General features: G+C 38.3%; 1 protein-coding gene across 9 annotated transcripts in view; it reads right to left on the bottom strand.

Annotated features, from left to right (window-relative positions):
- LOC131438714 (serine/threonine-protein kinase WNK1-like) overlaps positions 1–17443 on the bottom strand; it is a 77718-nt gene that overhangs the window by 12846 nt on the left and 47429 nt on the right. For 8 of the 9 annotated variants that reach the window (XM_058608914.1, XM_058608913.1, XM_058608919.1 and 5 more), the window contains 6 exons: positions 15068–15895; positions 14347–14827; positions 14100–14281; positions 11437–14026; positions 11237–11371; positions 5009–5071 (listed from right to left, as the gene is read on the bottom strand). In XM_058608914.1, coding sequence (XP_058464897.1) covers positions 5009–5071; positions 11237–11371; positions 11437–14026; positions 14100–14281; positions 14347–14827; positions 15068–15895 — 4279 coding nt within the window. The remainder of the gene's footprint in view (positions 1–5008; positions 5072–11236; positions 11372–11436; positions 14027–14099; positions 14282–14346; positions 14828–15067; positions 15896–17443) is intronic. The other variant, XM_058608921.1, reaches the window with a different exon arrangement.

The raw sequence follows: 17443 nt of genomic DNA, 5'->3' as shown, positions 1-17443 counted from the left end.
ACCTAGCAGTGAGATGATACCTTTTTTATCAATTCATTCCGCATGAGTTTTTTGCATGAATATTCTTCGGTGTTTTTGTTCTCATGACATAATTTTAATGACCGCCGTTTTAAGCGGCAATTTGGGATTTTAATTACTCATAACTCTGTAATGTCTAAACTGCAAATCGGATCAAATTTGAACCTAAAAGGAAGATAATCGTTTGAACATTCCATGATATGTCGAAGTAGGTTCCACTTTAGAATTTACGGTAATTTAAGGTACTTCCAGAGCCGGTATTCAGGAACCAGTATAACCCAAACCGATTCGTATGGCCATATGACGAATAAATTGCAATAGTTTTGAGTTCAACTTTAAAGCTTTTCGGGATTGTCATCTTCTACATCGGTTTGAATTTTAAAAATTCATCATCCTGTAATTCCAGAATCGGAAGTTAGAATTGGATAAAATAATTAATTTTGTATGGGACTATAAGTTTATTTTAATTTGAATTTTTGTTTTTGAAATTCGATTTGGCTTTTTTGAGAAAACGATTGTGCTTTGAGAAACGATTCGATACTGGAACCGGAATTCGAAAATCGGTGTAGCCGAAGTCAGATAAATTCACCTAAGTAGCTGTATAGTTTACATTTGTTTCAAAATGTTTGAAAATCAGTGCAGATCTTTGAGAAATCGTAGTGCGAATTAAATCTAAATCGAAAACTGAATACCACTAAAACCGAAATGAGTTTATTCGGTTATCGACTATCCAAATCTGCAAACCCGACAAACCTGATTAATTTGTTTGAAATAAACATTTTTATACTAATCACCCTGTATCCTCTAAACCGGAAATTGGATTTGACTGAAAAGCAAGATGTTTTATAAAATCTTAAAACCTTTCATTTGAATCTTAGATTATTTTAAGATTTCTTTTAAATCTTAGATCGGTTCAGCTATCTACGAGAAAAATGAGTTACACAATTTCAGTTTCGTTTCACATATCATCCTATAGTTCCGAAACCAGAAGTCGAATCCAAACATAATTCAGGAACCTTATTTTGGAGCATACGACTTTTCATAGAGTTTGTAGAAAAGAAATTTTCCGAGAAAATTGAGTAAAATTATTTGTCGCACACGCATTTGCTGATCTCGCCGAACTGATTCGAATGGTACATGTGTGTTATGTTCTTCCAGCATTTATTGCTGTAAGTAGTTTAAATCAATATAATTATGGAATTGCTATCAACTCGAAAATGCTGCCATCTTTGTCATCTTCTGGTTTACATATGTCATATTCGAACGATTAAGTTGCTAAAAACGAACCATGCTAAAATTAGTCCGAGGTAAAATGTCATGAAAAAGTATGCTGTATACAGTCTTTTTGGTACTTAGAACCAATTGTATGTAACAGTATAAAAAATCGTGTTTCCCGTTGCTCCCAAGTATTGCTTTGTCATACAATGCTCATAACTCCTTTTGCTGGAATAGGGGGGAAAGTTCCTTACACAAAAATGTCGATGTCTTCGTTGAAAATAGACGGATTTTGACAATCTATGGCTTGTTCGATAGATAGTACCGTTCGGAATCTAAGTCTGTAAACATATTCTGTTTTAAAGGTCAAGTGTGATAGATAATGTCAAAAAACTGAAAATTTTGACATAAAACTTCGTATAACTCAAAAAGTAAACATCCGATCTCAAAACCATTCAATAGCGTTCTGGGTGACGGGGATTCATTTGCGACTGGTTTGATCAAAATCGGTTCAACCATCTCTGAGATCTCGACCTCTTTGTTGACAACACACATACAGACCCACACACATACACACACGGACATGTGCTCAGTTCGTCGAGCTGAATCAATTGATATGACACTCGGCCCTCTGGGCCTCGGAAAATTTTTCTTAAGTTTGAGCGAATTCTATACCTAGTTTTTATATATATACTAGCTGACCCGTCGAACTTCGTCTCGCCCGTTTTTTTTAATTTATGTTTTCGGACAGTAGAATTGTCAAACGTTATGCTGTTAATGTATCTTTCCATTATTTTACTGATTACTTGGCTGCGATGAATTCATAAAAAAATTGTGAATATGTTAAAAGCTTTTGTTACGCAAAAATAAAGCGAATGAACCGCGAATCATCTTTTGAGTCAGTGCATCGAATAGCGATTGTTGATCTCTCTCAGACTATGGTTTCGACATATGGAATAAAAAGTGAAGCAAAAATAACTGAGATGACTACTTTAAATTGATTAGAACAAATTTACAAAAGCTGCCCTCGCGACTTGTAGTTCGTCACTCCTCGCTAGTCTGGTGATATTATTTAATCCTGTTTGATGAATGTTCGTAGCGTGACAATCACAGGAAAAAATTTCCATTAACAATTTAGCGATAAAACTTTATTTTTACTTTTAATGTATGACTTCTGGTCAGTCAGTAACTATTTAGTAAATTTTTTAGTGTGGGGAAGTGTGGTGGGCAAAAAAAATTAACATATCAGAGACTCGGATGTTTCGCATCGCTAAGTTCGACTCCTCTGGTAGACGGTAAAAGTTTAGATGCGAGAAATCTTCTTCTTATTTCATGAACCTTGTTACGTCGAATTTTCCGCACTTTATCTTCAAATCCTTACTCCTCCTTGAGTACTATGGTTAGTTTGATACTGTTAAAAAATCGAATGATAAAATGAGTAATTCTTGGACATTCGAAAGTTCAAGTTACCATTCTTTTAAATATTGTATCCATTAACTTTTACATGAACACTGCATTCGTTTAATAGTTTTATCAATAGTCATCTCATTAGTCAACACCACATAATTTTGTTTAGTACCCCACCTACAATTAATGAATGGTGGAGTTCGGCACTGAGAATCTATATTAGAAAGTTTTATATGAAAATAATGTGCAGTTCTTCTGTTATAGAGGAGTGAAGATGAGGAGTGATTGTACCAGTATGCAGCTTATCGTTCGAGTCAATGCATAAAATCTCACAACTAATGGTTTTCAATCCACCAGAATTCACCCGACGCGAACGAACTTCAGCATGCTAAATTCAAAGCAAACCTCTATGATTGATCTCATTATTCAAACAGCAGCATCTTATCATTGATTCGTACAAAAATCGTTCTATTTATAAGGTGATTTGTTCAACTCACGCCTACGATGGCCAACAATAAACAACTAACTGATTACATTGCACACAATGCATCTTCTGGTAAACAGTATCAGAACTTTTGATCATGTTTACGGTATAGCTAGAACACTCATATGCGTTTCATCATTGAATCATTTGGCAATCAATAATGTTGATACCCAATTAAGCACGTGGCTCGAAATGACGAACCACATGAATTCACACAAAACAACTCGTTGCGCGCCAAATGATTCTTTCAACGATCTAGTATTCCTTTCTTCGACGGCCAAACACTTATGCAACTCGTTATGCGCCAAACACCTATCGATGATCTAGCAATCATTGGCGACTTTTTCAGTGGAAAATTCCATTGTCCATACAAAATAACTTTATTGGTTTTTCCCACTTTTCCGGTAAGTTTTCCTAATTTTTTTGATGTACGAACCCGGTGGGGGTGAAAACTGATCAAACAAAAAAAAAAGCATCTCAATCCGTCCATCCGTTCTTACGTGATGCGATTACAAAGAATGATCTCTGCATTTTTATATATATAGATAAAAAAGTAAAAAAACCACTGTCTAGTATACAGCGTGCTTGTTCATTTTTGTATAGCATGGAGGGTTGTCACATTTAAATATATATTAACTTGATATAACTGTTTACAACTTGAAAATGTTATGGAAGTTTATACCCAAAAAAAGTTTGATTTTTTTCTTGTTTGAAAAAAATTCTTGACAGAATCTTCTAGTGATGTTTTTGTAATAATAATGTATATAAGAAAGGCATCATTACACCACTAGGTGGATTAAAAAAGGTTTTTTTATGTTGTTGCACTTGTTGAACGGCATCTGCGTTGTTCACAATTCCGTTTATGTTGTTATTTTTTACTAACCAAATTTGCAATATTTATTCCTGTTGCTGAAATTTTGGGACAGCATGACCTCTCCATTAAAATTTTAGGGCCGCCGCACAAACACATACATACATACATTTGCTGATCTCGATGAACTGATTAGAATGGTATGTTTAAAAAGTGGTTTTCACAGAAATAGCATAATCTTTCTATATGAGAAAACTTTCGAAACGAATACTTCTGGGTGGAATAGCCGCATAATAACTGTTCTTTGGTTTTCTGCGACGTTTTGACACTCAAAAACAATGTTTCATGAGCTAACGGGAATCGTTTTCTCCATACTAAACATGATGCCAAACGAGCAAACATAAACAAAACAAATGACAGAATTGCGTTTAAATTTAACAAGTACACTTTAAAGAACCCGAGCGGTAAAATTATAAGCATCATTTGCGGTGTTTGTATATCAGCGTAAATCACAGGAAAGAAAGAAAACAGCTATATGTTAAGCTATAGTTAATATTTAATAACTAGACAAGTTAGTTTGGTTCGAGATGCGATGCTAACGTAGTGGTGCAAACCTAAGAAATACGACGAATTATGTAACATAGAGCAAAGTTTTGCAGAGAAAGTAGACAACATAGAAATACATTAACACATTTACGCTAAAGTGTAACAAGAAACAAGCAACAAGCAACATAACACCAACAAAACCATAGAAAAAGATGCCAAACGAAAATGCAAGCACACATAAAATTACTTAGAAATAATAGGCAAATGATAAGCGGCAGGTAAAATTGTATCAGTCTTGTTAATATTTTCGCCTGACTGGTTGCTATCTAAATCGCTTGGAGTTGTAAAACAAAGAGTAAAAGATCTACAGAGGACAAACAAGGTAGCAAGACAAACTATTTTCATTGAGCAGTGTTCAACGAGAAAACAAACAAACAAGTAACGAGTAAATTCAGAAACCAAACTGAGGCAATATCACAAGTAAAGAATGGCTTGAAAAAGAATAGTCTGTGAATGGTAAAACTTACTGATCTATGTCTCTGGTGTGTTTTAAAGGTCGAACGTTGACGTGTTAGAGACGCGTGACGCACCTGCAGTACCAGAATGTATAGGAAGATAGAAAGAGAGAAAGAATCGGAGAGTGTATGAGCCGACGTACGAACGAGTGGCGTAATGTGATACAGGAAGAGGTGTAAGGATCGCACACTCGACCGGCCAGGCGAAACGCTTCTGGCAGTGAATACGTAACGGTGACGAAGTACATAAATGTGTCCTTTGATAAGCGCACGCATTTAAATGCAAAAAAAAAGATTTTTTTTTGTGGTATACAAGGGTAAAATGCAAGCAAGAAAAATCTAAGAGTTTTAAGAACACAAAAATAAAGAACAAAAAACTTCGTTTGGGTGTGTAAGTCTTGTACGTGTAGATGATTGTTTTATTGTGTGAAATGTTTCTTTCAATTACCGGTTCAGCTTTTTTCGAATAGATTTTTCAAATAGATAGACTCGAATATCTGCTGTTTAATAAAGTGTAGTTTTTCATATTACATTTTAGCTTCGTAATCGCAATAGACCTGGTGATTTAGAGCATGAAGCGCTGTTTTCGCCATCCAGTTGTCAAATGTTCGGAAAGGAATTCTTAGAGTTAGAGTCATAATACTAGCCATGCAATTGTCCTTTACATTTACACTACATTTTTCTGATTTATTTGTTTCAATTTCAGGTAAACGCTCCGAAAACTTCTTGGATTTATTAATGTTCAATTTGTTTTGAAGGAAATATTCCCAATGAGTAACGAAAAACCGATATAGTTGTAGCTTGCTGCCAAGCCTAATTCTCTTTTTAACCTAATTGTTATCAAACCGTGTGTTTGAAATCAGTTTCGAACCTAGTTTCAACGCCGTTTTCGAACCTGATTCCTACATCGGGTTTGCTTGCATCCCCATTATTAAGTGCGTACCCTACTCAGTTTCGTGAAAATCGTTTGTTCGATGAAATTACCCTGGGTCAGATTCAGGTTTATCAAGTGAAAACGATAGAACTTTGTCTCGTAAGAGAGCACCAAATATACTATATATCGATATGGATCACTCTTGCGATTCACGAGGGATATCACCGTAAAGTGCGGTGGCAAAAAAGGTTACTAATATACTACAAATTTTTCAATGCGCATATGACAGTTTATCCAATCAGTACACTGAACCAAACAACCCCAAATATATGACATATTTCTCGATATACACTGCACGAAAAAATAAGCTGTAAATACGGTTTAGAATCGCAATCTGACACTAACCCGGATGAAAACATTTTTTTAATCCCTATTTATATAAATATGTATGAAATGTGCACGCAGAACTAAACAAATTATTCTTAATGTTAGTTCCAGAATTTTACCAACATTTCTGAATTATGTACTACAATTTCTAGATCTAAAAGAATTCAATTACTTTGTAGAAAATGAATATTGAAACTTCAAATTTTGACTAAAAGTTTAAACTATTTGCAAAACAGTTCACAGCAAGGGACAGATCGCTTAGTATATGCACTTTTAATTCAAATACAAATTTATAAAAATGACAATTTTCTTTTACATTCTAACTTTCCCTGAGAGAAAAGATAATGTGCAGCTAATTTAAATTCAATGTCATGAATGCAATGAAAAAATATCGCAATCAAAATAACTTGTAATACATCGTTCATTTCATTTTAATTTTGTTCTATATAACAGAAGTGATCTGCCAAACATTGCCTTCACAGCCTACAGGTTTCGTCCTTTCAGCACTATTCATAACATTCATGAACAAAGTTGAATACTACTTTATAACTCTTGAAAGTGAAAACGGTAGGTCTAAAAGAGCGTAATTCTACATTATTTATAGGCGATATTTACTTTCAATGGCCGCAGAGTATTTCAGATAATTTACTGAACGGACTAATAAAATTCAACGGTGAGGCATGGAGGGGAAAAGTAATTGTCTGGCGTTGTTTTAGGTTTAAGTTTTAGAAGCCTTATGAAAATCTACAAGATTCTTTCTGCGGGAAACTCTGGAAGATTTGTTTATCCAAACGAAGTTCGTACGAGGACAGGTCATGGTCAGGAATACTACATTATACTGTTGATCTGAAAATCTTCCGGTCCATAGCCTTAAGTCTGGACTCTACAGTAATCAACAAACAATGTGTAATCCAAAATGATTAATAATTATTCCTATTCCTAAGTATGCTTAAAAATTCGTGTGGATTATGCAACGAGTAATGTGAAAGTCGAATCAGGAAAATATTCTATTGGAAGTTCTTTGTCGACCAATAATAGCACTGTTGTAACCATAATTAGTACGGCTTAGTGCTACAATAAAGTTGATATGCCCTTGATCGACAATTGCTTGCCTAAAATTGCGCCAATAACCTTAACACATGTTGTTCTGTTGATTCTGTTTGATTCACAAAGCAACTTTTTGCGTGTGAACGTGATGATTGAGCATTTGTCAATGTTCAAAGCCATTTGATTTACCTCACACCACTTTGAACAAATTTCAAGTAGGTGTTAGAGGAAAACGGCACCCTCGTTACTTCGAACTATTTGGAGATTATCAGGAAAAGATAAGCGTAAACATTCCAAAAAAAATTCACATCATGGAAGTACAGGGGAAGATCAGAGGTCCAAGATGGCTGCCATGTGGAATCTCAGATGAAGTGATAAACTCTTTCGATACAGAGTCATTTATATTGATTGCTTATCGGCAATTATTGAGGTATGAACGAAACCAAAGCCCAATCTATCCAAGTTAGCAACTGTAATGGAGTGGTTAATTTTTTCAAAGGCAGCGGAGAGGTCCGTGTAGGTAACGTCAGTTTGTAAGCCGCAGTATGTAGCATCCGTCACAAACGTTGTGAAGGACAGAGAATGGTAGTCGTAGACCGTTTCGGCATAAGCCCATGTTGTGTTTTTGCAATGAACCACATGCAATGATTGAGTCCTCGAACTCACGGAACAAAATTTGTTGTAGCCTGGTTGATGGTTCCAAAGCGATGTTTTTTTTCAAACTGGATTCGAACCGACTTGAAGGAGATGAAAGTCATGTTGCTGACATCAGTTTCTTTAGCCAACTACTTAATTACCTCGGGGTCATATGGCAATTCAAGATTTGCACGAACCATTTCAGATATATCATCAGGTCTTATGCGGGACAAATAAACCCAGAATGTGCTTGCCGGTTTGTCGCAGATAGGAACATAAACAACATACTCTCCTGATTGTTACGATCCCGACAGGTATTCTGATGCCCCTTATGTGTCAAGTCCAGTCCACCAGGCCGTTTTGTTGCACAGCGAGGATCAATGGGTCATATTCTAGATCTCGGGGTGATTACAAGTAATAGTCGAATTTTATACAGTAAGTTGATGCGAAAACAGTATGAAATGATTGAAAATTTTCGGACTTTAAAACCACAAAAACCGAACGTTTGCAGAGTTGACAACAGAGATGTACATACACTTAAAATTTAGCAAAACTGTCCTGCTGCCACACCTAGTTCTTCTAAATCACTTTTTTTTTACAATGTGCATGTTAGTCAATAAACGATAGGTAAAACCGTCATATCATCACATTTTTTGAAAAGCGACATGTTTACAATTACAATGCGCTGATGAGCAAATGAATCAAATGAAATTTTCAAAAACGCACAAAATATTGATATATTTTCTTTCTTTCTGTAGTGGGGTTCTGAATGCTGAGCATCTCTCGTGGAATAACCAAAAAAATGATCAGATAGTACGAGTTCTTTATAATTAACTCTTCGCTGGTTTTTAACCAGTTTTATTTCCAAATAACCCAACTAGTTTGTCTTCTATGACAAATCTTTCTACAATCGACCTGGAGCAGATTAATGTAATATTTGTACTGAACTGTTTACTGAAGCATACTTTGATTTACATCATCTACCAAAAACATTTGGGATTTTTAATAAAGCAATGATTAATTCAATTAGTCCTATATTCTTCCACCTTAGAACTAATCGTCTAGAATACAGAGTTTACAAGTCCTCTGAAACCGTTTCCAGTACTCAAAGTAGGAAATTAAATACACTCTGCAAACGGTGAATAAAGTCAAAGTCGACAACGTTTTCAATTCTGTGGGTCCTATTGAAACTAATATTTCACACAAAAGCATTTTCTAAGATAACATTACTGAGACAAATTATGATGAAAATAGAGCAATCATTTGCAATATAAAGAAAAGCTTCAATGCTTTGTGACTGCTCTAAAACTCTTAAACCCTTAAAAAATCGTTCGACGAGACATGGGGTGTTGCCTAATTTCCAATGGATTGTTAAACATAGAACCTGCAACATTTTTACTAAACTTCTCGCTCAAACACAAAATCGGGTGTTACCTAAAAATTTTTAACATGTTTAATAAAAACAAATTATGATGCTGAAAATTGTTACTCATATTTGTGCTAGTAACATTTTTTCCGGTTTTGCACTAAAATTCCCGCCTTTTTTTCGGTGAAACCAAGTTCCTGACTATTTCCCGGTTTTCCTGGTCACTTGTCACCCTGGAAGATGATTAATTTTCTAAAATAGACGGAAATCCGAGACGATATTGTCTTGCCAAGTAGAGGGCATTTGAGTAAAGTGTTGATTCAGTGCTTTGTTTTGAATATGCCTACATCTGATTTTGGTCAAAGTTATGTCAAAAGAGCTGAATCCTTTTCAGAAATGGTTGGCTCGGGGAATGAAATTTTGAGTATAAATGGGAGCAATACGTTTAATTATGAAAGAAGCTATTTTGGCGAGGAACATTCGGCATGAAAAAATTCTTTGATTTAGCATTTTTCTTCGTGGATTTCAGAAGTTACGCGGTCTCAAATTCTCTAAGCCCCAAAGTCGATTTTTTAAAAAAAAATTTCTTTGAGATTACGCCATACCTTAACGTTTCATGCAATTCTAAGATACTTGGCATCAACATAAATTTCTCTAGTTTTGCAGCTTTTTTACGCGAATTTCCTAAGTTACGCGGTTTTTTTTAAGCAGATTCCCGAAGTTTTTTTGCGCGGTAGGTATCCCCCACATAAAAAGAGACCGCAGTGTAGTAGCATTGTGCGAGAGGGCTTCATCAAAAATTTTGAAACTGCAAATTCATAGATTGACGTGAATATTTCAGAACTTAACCTAATGATACCACAATATTGGATGCTAAAGAGTTTCTTAATTCCGTAGAAACACGGTTTTGAATCGGCACTTCCGGTAGTTCACCAACTGCTTGAACTGACACGATTTCCGCACGCACTCACTATCAAAACACACTCATGTTTCCATCTTTTTTTATTTCGATGCTTTCTTCTTCTTAGATGGACGAGACATTTTGAAAGGATTGCAATATTTGATTTTTTTGGGTACATTTAGTTATTTTATCACTAGCGCTGGCAACACTTCTAATATAAAAGGTTGGTATTACCGGTATTACGAAATTTTGGAAAACTTCAAAAGCAAAAATTCGAGGTTTCCAATGTTTTGGTGCAGAAATTTTCATAGCAGAAGATAAGTTCATCGGTAAAGAACAACCGATCAGAGTGTTGTAAACATTGCCGACACCAAAAAGTGGTGGAAGCTTGTGGAAAATTTTAACTGGACAAAAAAATATTCCAAGAAGAAATAAAGGTAAGCAATAAATACATTTGCACAAATCTCTCATTAGAGTTGAGATTTTATCGAAAACTCTGTTCCAGACCATTAACGATTGTGTTACTCAATTGCAGTAGCAATTTTACGTAATATCTTCAAATTCATCTATAGACTAAAAACGTGTGAAGTGATTTTGCATTGTATGCATAAAGCGCAAGATAAAAAGAAGTAAGGAGTGAGAATTTAATTGTGGCTCGCTTCCACAGTTACCTAAAAAAACTATTAACATGAGAAATGTTTGGTAAAAAGCCTAGGTTTTGGACATACCATATATTTTTAAAATAATCATAATATATACGTTACTGAATGCTATTTCTGAATACACCGAATAACCTGCGTATGTTTTTTTGTGTGTGTAAAAGTGTAAACGTCAGAATGTGTGTTAATGAAATGTTAGTCAAATTATCAATCAAAAACACAAAATGGCCAATATAAAACTAAACAATTAAAATTAGTCAATCAACAGGCACGGATCAAATACCAGTGATCCGGAAAGCATCATTCTAGACGTGACGGCTGTAAATGCAACAACCCCTGCCTCAGCCGGTAAGCTAAACCGCATACTTACCTTCTCGGTGTTCCGTCGGCAGCACTGGGACGCCACTGGCAGCTGGTTAGGATTCTCCTTCAGCTGCCGCAAGATATCGCGCACCATCTCAATGAACACTAAACTTTGTGCTTCGGTTAGCAGATCTTTTGAAACCTGCGGCAAAAACGGACACATTTAAGTATTCTACTACGAAAAACTACAGACGAAAATCATCTTACCAAATCTTGTGCTACTTCAACCGGGTTGACATTGTTGGCATCGAACTTGAATGTGATCGTTTTGGGCCGATTCTCCATCTCACATTCGACGATGTTATTTTCGAAACCGAGCACCTGTAGCTTGGGATTGCGCTCGGTGGAACGATAGTTTCGGCGCTTTTTGCTGCCTTCGTTCGTAAGCCGTTTCGGGATGGCCGTTTGCTGCGGTGGAATACCGGCGGGGGATGCTGTGGCTTCCGGGGTTGCAGTTTGTTGCTGCTGTAACTGGGTTGGGTGGGGCACATGAGCGGCGTTTGCTGTTACTGTGGTGACCGGTGACGGAGCTTGAACTATGTTTTGAACTAAGGACTGCGGTTGCAGTGTGATATCCGTGGAGGCATTTGGTAGAGAATCTGTGCGCACCGGAGTAAGATTCTGTGGTTCGACTGGTTGTTGTTGTTGTTGTTGCTGCTGCTGCTGCTGTTGAAGAATCTGCTGTTGCTGATGTTGAATTTGTTGCTGTTGCTGTTGGATTTGTTGCTGTTGGATTTGTTGCTGATTTTGAATCTGTTGCTGTTGAAGTTGCTGAATTTGTTGCGATTGTGGAACTTGCTGCGACGGGGGAATTTGCTGCTGAACTGGAACTGACTGTGGCGCGTGGTTGGTCATCTGTTGAGCAATATATTGCTGCTGTTGGGGTTGTGTCGGTTGAGTCTGGGATTGTTGAGGCTGGGACGGTGGAGGCTGGGACTGAGGAATTTGCTGATGGTTAATAACCATTTGGTTTCCGTTGGGAATCATGCTTATTTGGCTAGGGGAGCTTTGATGAAGTTGCATGTGTTCTTGGATATGTTGTTGGATGTGCATCTGATGTTGTTGTTGTATTTGAGCGGTTTGAAGAGTTTGACCATGAACCATTTGAGGCTGTTGTTGAAAGTGTTGTTGATTTTGAATGAGCTGAGACTGAGATTGTGCTTGTTGGGGCATTTGCTGTGGTTGTTGTTGTTGTTGTTGTTGTGGTTGCGGTTGCTGCTGCTGTGTATGATGTTGGATGGGTAGAACGGCTTGAAGTTGTTGTTCAAGAGTAGGGAACTGTTCTTGAATGGTAGCTTGTTGCATTTGCTGATGTTGCTGAAGTTGTTGTTGTTGAAGCAACTGTTGCTGGATCATCTGTTGTTGTATTACCTGTTGCTGTTGCTGAGAAATTTGGTTCATATACTGCAAATTGTTCTGCTGTTGAAGAGGCATTTGCTGTTGCTGTTGTTGTTGTTGTTGTTGCATCTGATGATATAATGCTTGTTGCTGTTGCATTTGCTGAAGATACTGCTGTTGTTGTTGGGGATCAATAAATACTTGCTGCGATGGATGCTGAGGAGCTTGGACTACCGCCTGTTGTTGAATTACTTGAGTTTGCTGGGGTATACTGCAAGGTATCTGTTGCATCTGTTGGGGCATCTGAGGCATCTGGTTTAGGAACTGTGGCTGTTGAATCATATGCGGTTGCTGGTTGATGTATTGCCCGGCTTGGTTTTGATAATTCTGCATGAGCTGATCATTTCCAGCTGGAGCAGATATTTGCTGTTGATAGATAATTTGCTGAGCCTGCGCAGCAGGCAACGATGCCGGTTGATAGAAAGTTTGCTGTGGTTGCTGCTGCGGAATCGCCATTCCTTGTCCCATCATCTGTGGAACGTGCAATTCCATTGGTTGCGCTTCGTTTTCTATTTGACTCTGCTGATTAGCGTAAATTTGCTGTGCTAGCATTGCTTGTTTCTGTAATGCCTCAGTCTCCTTTTCAAGCTGAACTTGTCTAGCCCTTTCTTCCTTTTCCTTCAGCATAGTTTGTATCTGTACCTTCAGAATTTTGGCCACCGTTTTCGAGTCGTCTTCCATTAGAATTCCACTCTTGTACATATCGTTGGCTATTTCATCCGCATCGTCAATTCTCGTATCGAAATCAAACTGAATCGCCTCGTTTTCCTTGTGTTTATTTACACGTTTCTTCGGATCTAGAATGCGCAACCTAAATTCCATCTTGGTGCTTTCCGGATTGGCAATGAAACTTTCCTTTGAAATTGGCTCCAGCCGCACTCCAATATCCTCACAGAAAAACTCACAGTTCAGCAGTTCTTTGCAAGTCGGTCGGCCCTCCTTCTTGTCGTGTATGCAACGCTCTATGATTTCTCGCACTTCCGGATTTTCCACTTTCTCCAAACTGGCTGGCTTAATGCCAGATGTCACTTTTTTGTAGATCTGCGCCGGCGTATTGCACTCATTGTACGGATACTCGCTAGTGGCCATCTCCAACATGCACATGCCGAATGCGTACACATCGACCGCTTCGTCGTAGTGTTCTTCGTACATTTCCGGAGCCATGAACTCCGGCGTCCCGATAACCGATTTGGCGAAACTTCTGTTCTTCAGTGTCGCTAGACCGAGATCCCCGATTTTGACACTCCCTGTGGTTCCGGTTATAAAAATATTATCACATTTCAAATCACGATGGATAATTGGTGGTGCGCGCGAATGCAGAAAATGAAGTCCTTTCAGAATCTGGCGGCACCAGGACTTGAGCACTTTCGGATTGATTTTTTTGAAGCGACGCAAATATCTTGAAAACAAAATATTTTTTTTCCATACATACCGGAGAGAAACGTTAACTTTCTATCAATTAAAATACTTACGATTTTAGCGTTCCGGACAGCATAAGTTCCGTCACCAATACTATATTTTTCTTTTTGTTTCCAGCCGTCGGTGGCGACTCCCAGTAATTGTAAAATCGTACAATATTGGGATGCTGTAATTTCTTTAACATTTCTGCCTCCTCGCGAAATCGAGCCCTTTCCACTCGATTGACTTTTTTGTCCTGTAAGCAATTGTAGAATAATTAGCGGTTTATTTATTACTCTCCAAAGCACAACAAAAGCTTACCAATAACTCGCACCAGGCTACCGCCACCCCTATCTGGGTATCAAGACCTCGATAGACCGTTTTAAATGAACCCCGGCCAACCTCCTTGTCATACTTCAGGAATCTTCCGCACGGTGAGATTCCTATCGCCTCATCTTCATCGTCTTCCTTCTTCTGTTGCTTTCGCTGTTCTTCGAACTTTTCCAAATCAAAGATTGGCCCATACTGTACCAGCTTCTCTTCGGAAGGTTTGAACTGCAGAGCAAGGTTTTCCGCTTCTCGACTCAGTATCTCAATGTTGTCGTCCAAATTGCGCGGGTATTCCGTTTCTATCGTATCGTTGTCGATGTAGTTCTTCGAGTAGGCGACCGCCAGCGTATTTTCCAAACTCTTGCGAATAAAACGCAGATTGGAACGCCCGACCGTACCGTCCGACTCGGACGAATCCAGGTAATGGCGCGAGTTAACTGGCCCATCCGGAGAGCAGATATCGGCAGCAGAACTGAAAATTGAAGATTTACGGTGAACGAAACGTAAAAAATAAGAAAAATAGGTCTGTGCACTACTTTTCTGTTTGCGTACAGAAAGCCGTTACTAAGTTCCGTGCAAAAAGTGAATTGCAAATAGAATTAACTTTACATTAGCGTATTATGTTGAACCGTAAGGTAGCGTTCGTTAGCAGTGCAACATAAACTGCTGATGCACTGATGACTCGAAGACAAATAGTAATAAAGGTACTTACTTCAATCGTCGACGCTCTGCCGCAGCCGCCGCCCCTGCCGTTTCTCTGTTTGTTGTCTCTTCAAGTTCTTCATCCGGCAGTTGCTGATGTTCGCCCTCTATACCGGAATCATTGGTGAGTGCCTTGGTGCGCGGTTTTGGTTCCAGATCGGACAGGTTCGATTGCTCCATCGTCGGTGTGCTCTGCTCCGAGCCGGGAGGTGTCTTTTGACTAGGCTGCTGTTGCTTCTTGGGCGACTCCGACGATTTCCGTTCACAGTCACGCTCGACACTGTTGTTCGGTTGCGGGTGCTGTTCCACAACAGTAGTCTTCTTCCGTCCGACCGGTGTAGATTCACGCTGTGCCGGTTGTGCTTTGGTGGGAGTTTTCGGTTGCGACTGCCGTCTCTCATCCATCTTGTCATCGTATTTACTGCTGCTGTTGGTGGTGGTGCCGGCGAGAGATTTTTTCTCACCTGGTGAACCACGGTTACTGTTACTTCCGGCCGTCGTCGGTGATGCTGCACTATTACTATTGTCAAACACCCTTGCAAGTAGTGCACCCGTGTTTGCTGTAGTGTTGACGCCGGCTGTTCCGGACGACCGATGGGCCGCGAAGGCGTTTCGGTTCGGATGGCGGCTGTTGTTGTTGATTGTGTTGCTACTAGTCGAGCTGTTGTTGTTGTTGTTATTGTTGATATTGTTCAAACTCGATGTCGATGTCGACTGACTAGCGGAACGCAACCGTCGCAGTCGGTTGTGGTTGTTGTTGGTGGAGTTTGCTGCTGTGCGCGAACCGGGCTGTTGCGAGTCTTGGCTGTTTACAGAGGGCGTCGGCTGGGCTGAATTGCTGTAGTTTGAAGAGAGAAAAGAGTGACTTTAGGAATCGTTTTTCAAATTGTTATTTTCATTTTAAAAAATCATGAATCTTATTAGGTAACGGTGCCCCCAATCGTCTCAGCTCCAGTAGTCATCTCATATACGAGAGTGCACCGGTGAAAATTTATTGCCGGTACGATGATTTTTTAATCATGAAATCATGAACCATGTTTTCTTATGGAATTTCATGAGCAAAATTATTGATATCATGAAAGTTTTCATGAAAGATGTGTTATTGTTTATGATATCAATCATTTTGCTTATGAAATCATGAATTATTATTCATGATAGACATTATTCATGATTTCATGATTTTTAATCATGGTACCGGCAATGGATTTTTATCCGTGTGAGATTTGCTGTCTTTGTTCGATAGATTTACTTAAAAGGTAAGATGAAAATAGATACATTTACTTTGAGATTTCGCGTTACTATAACAGTAGTAATGCACAATTTTAGAATTATTTTTTCTGCGGCATTGCTTCTTAGAGCCGAAGCAAAGATATTGCATCTGATTTTATCACAATCCGTTGATTGACATTATTATTGAGGCTGTCATGCTACTCTTTCCATGACAGCCTTATGATAGGTTTCATCACGACAGCCCTTAGAAAGTGCTGTACAGCCAATGTTGCCATTATTCACTTCGTTCGACAGTTCATTCCATCTCAAGACATTTTGTCCTGGTCCACGACAGCCGAAGCATGAAGTTCTCGCTATTGCAAAATATTACTCTCCCTTGACCAGGTCTGCGACAGTAGCTGGTGCGATTTAAATTTGTTGCTCTTGGTTTGCTAGGAAGGTTCGAGGCAAGCATGTTTGTTTTTAGTTTTGCCTTTGGTGATTGCTTTGCGCAGCGATTGATCATTGCGCATATAATTGTTGTTAGGGCATTGATAACAATATAATTGATAATTACTAATATACGAAACTTCTAATACGAAACGGATTGAAGAACGGATCTTCTATGAATCGATCGATCAATGAAATTCAATAGAAAGAAAAGTTTGTTTTTAAGAAATTATATGCATAATTAAAGAGCAATGTATTTCAACAGCTGAGACAGCTCGGCGTGCTCGTTTCAGGCAGTTTGTTCGGTTTGTGGGCTGTAACATTCATAGTGTAGGCGCGTACTGATGTTCGTGAAGCATTATTTTCATCCTCTTAATCGCTTCCTTCAGGATAGCAAAGGCGCGATCGTTTCTTATACAAGAGTGTATAAGCCAATTGAATCAGATTTTAGATTTATATGTAAACGGTAAATAAATGTTCGTAGCGAAAGATATATTCAAATCAAAGATTCCGTATTCGATACTCGTTAGCGGGATTCTGAATAGCCTTCGACTTTGCAGTCGACTAGTAAGTCTACGGGACAATTGCATGGCCAGTGCTGCAATACTACGGACACTAAGAATCCTTTCAAGTCTGGACTGAAACATACAAAACCTGTCTCGTTAAGTTCGTTATATATTGAAGCACCAATCGAATAAAAACCTTGAGTGCAAAATTTGGAGTCGGA

The sequence above is a fragment of the Malaya genurostris genome, chromosome 3 (assembly GCF_030247185.1).
Source record: "Malaya genurostris strain Urasoe2022 chromosome 3, Malgen_1.1, whole genome shotgun sequence".
Classification (NCBI taxonomy): Eukaryota; Metazoa; Arthropoda; class Insecta; order Diptera; family Culicidae; genus Malaya; species Malaya genurostris.
The sequence above is the reverse complement of the archived record's forward strand: the minus strand, read 5'-3'. Positions and strand labels throughout refer to the sequence as shown.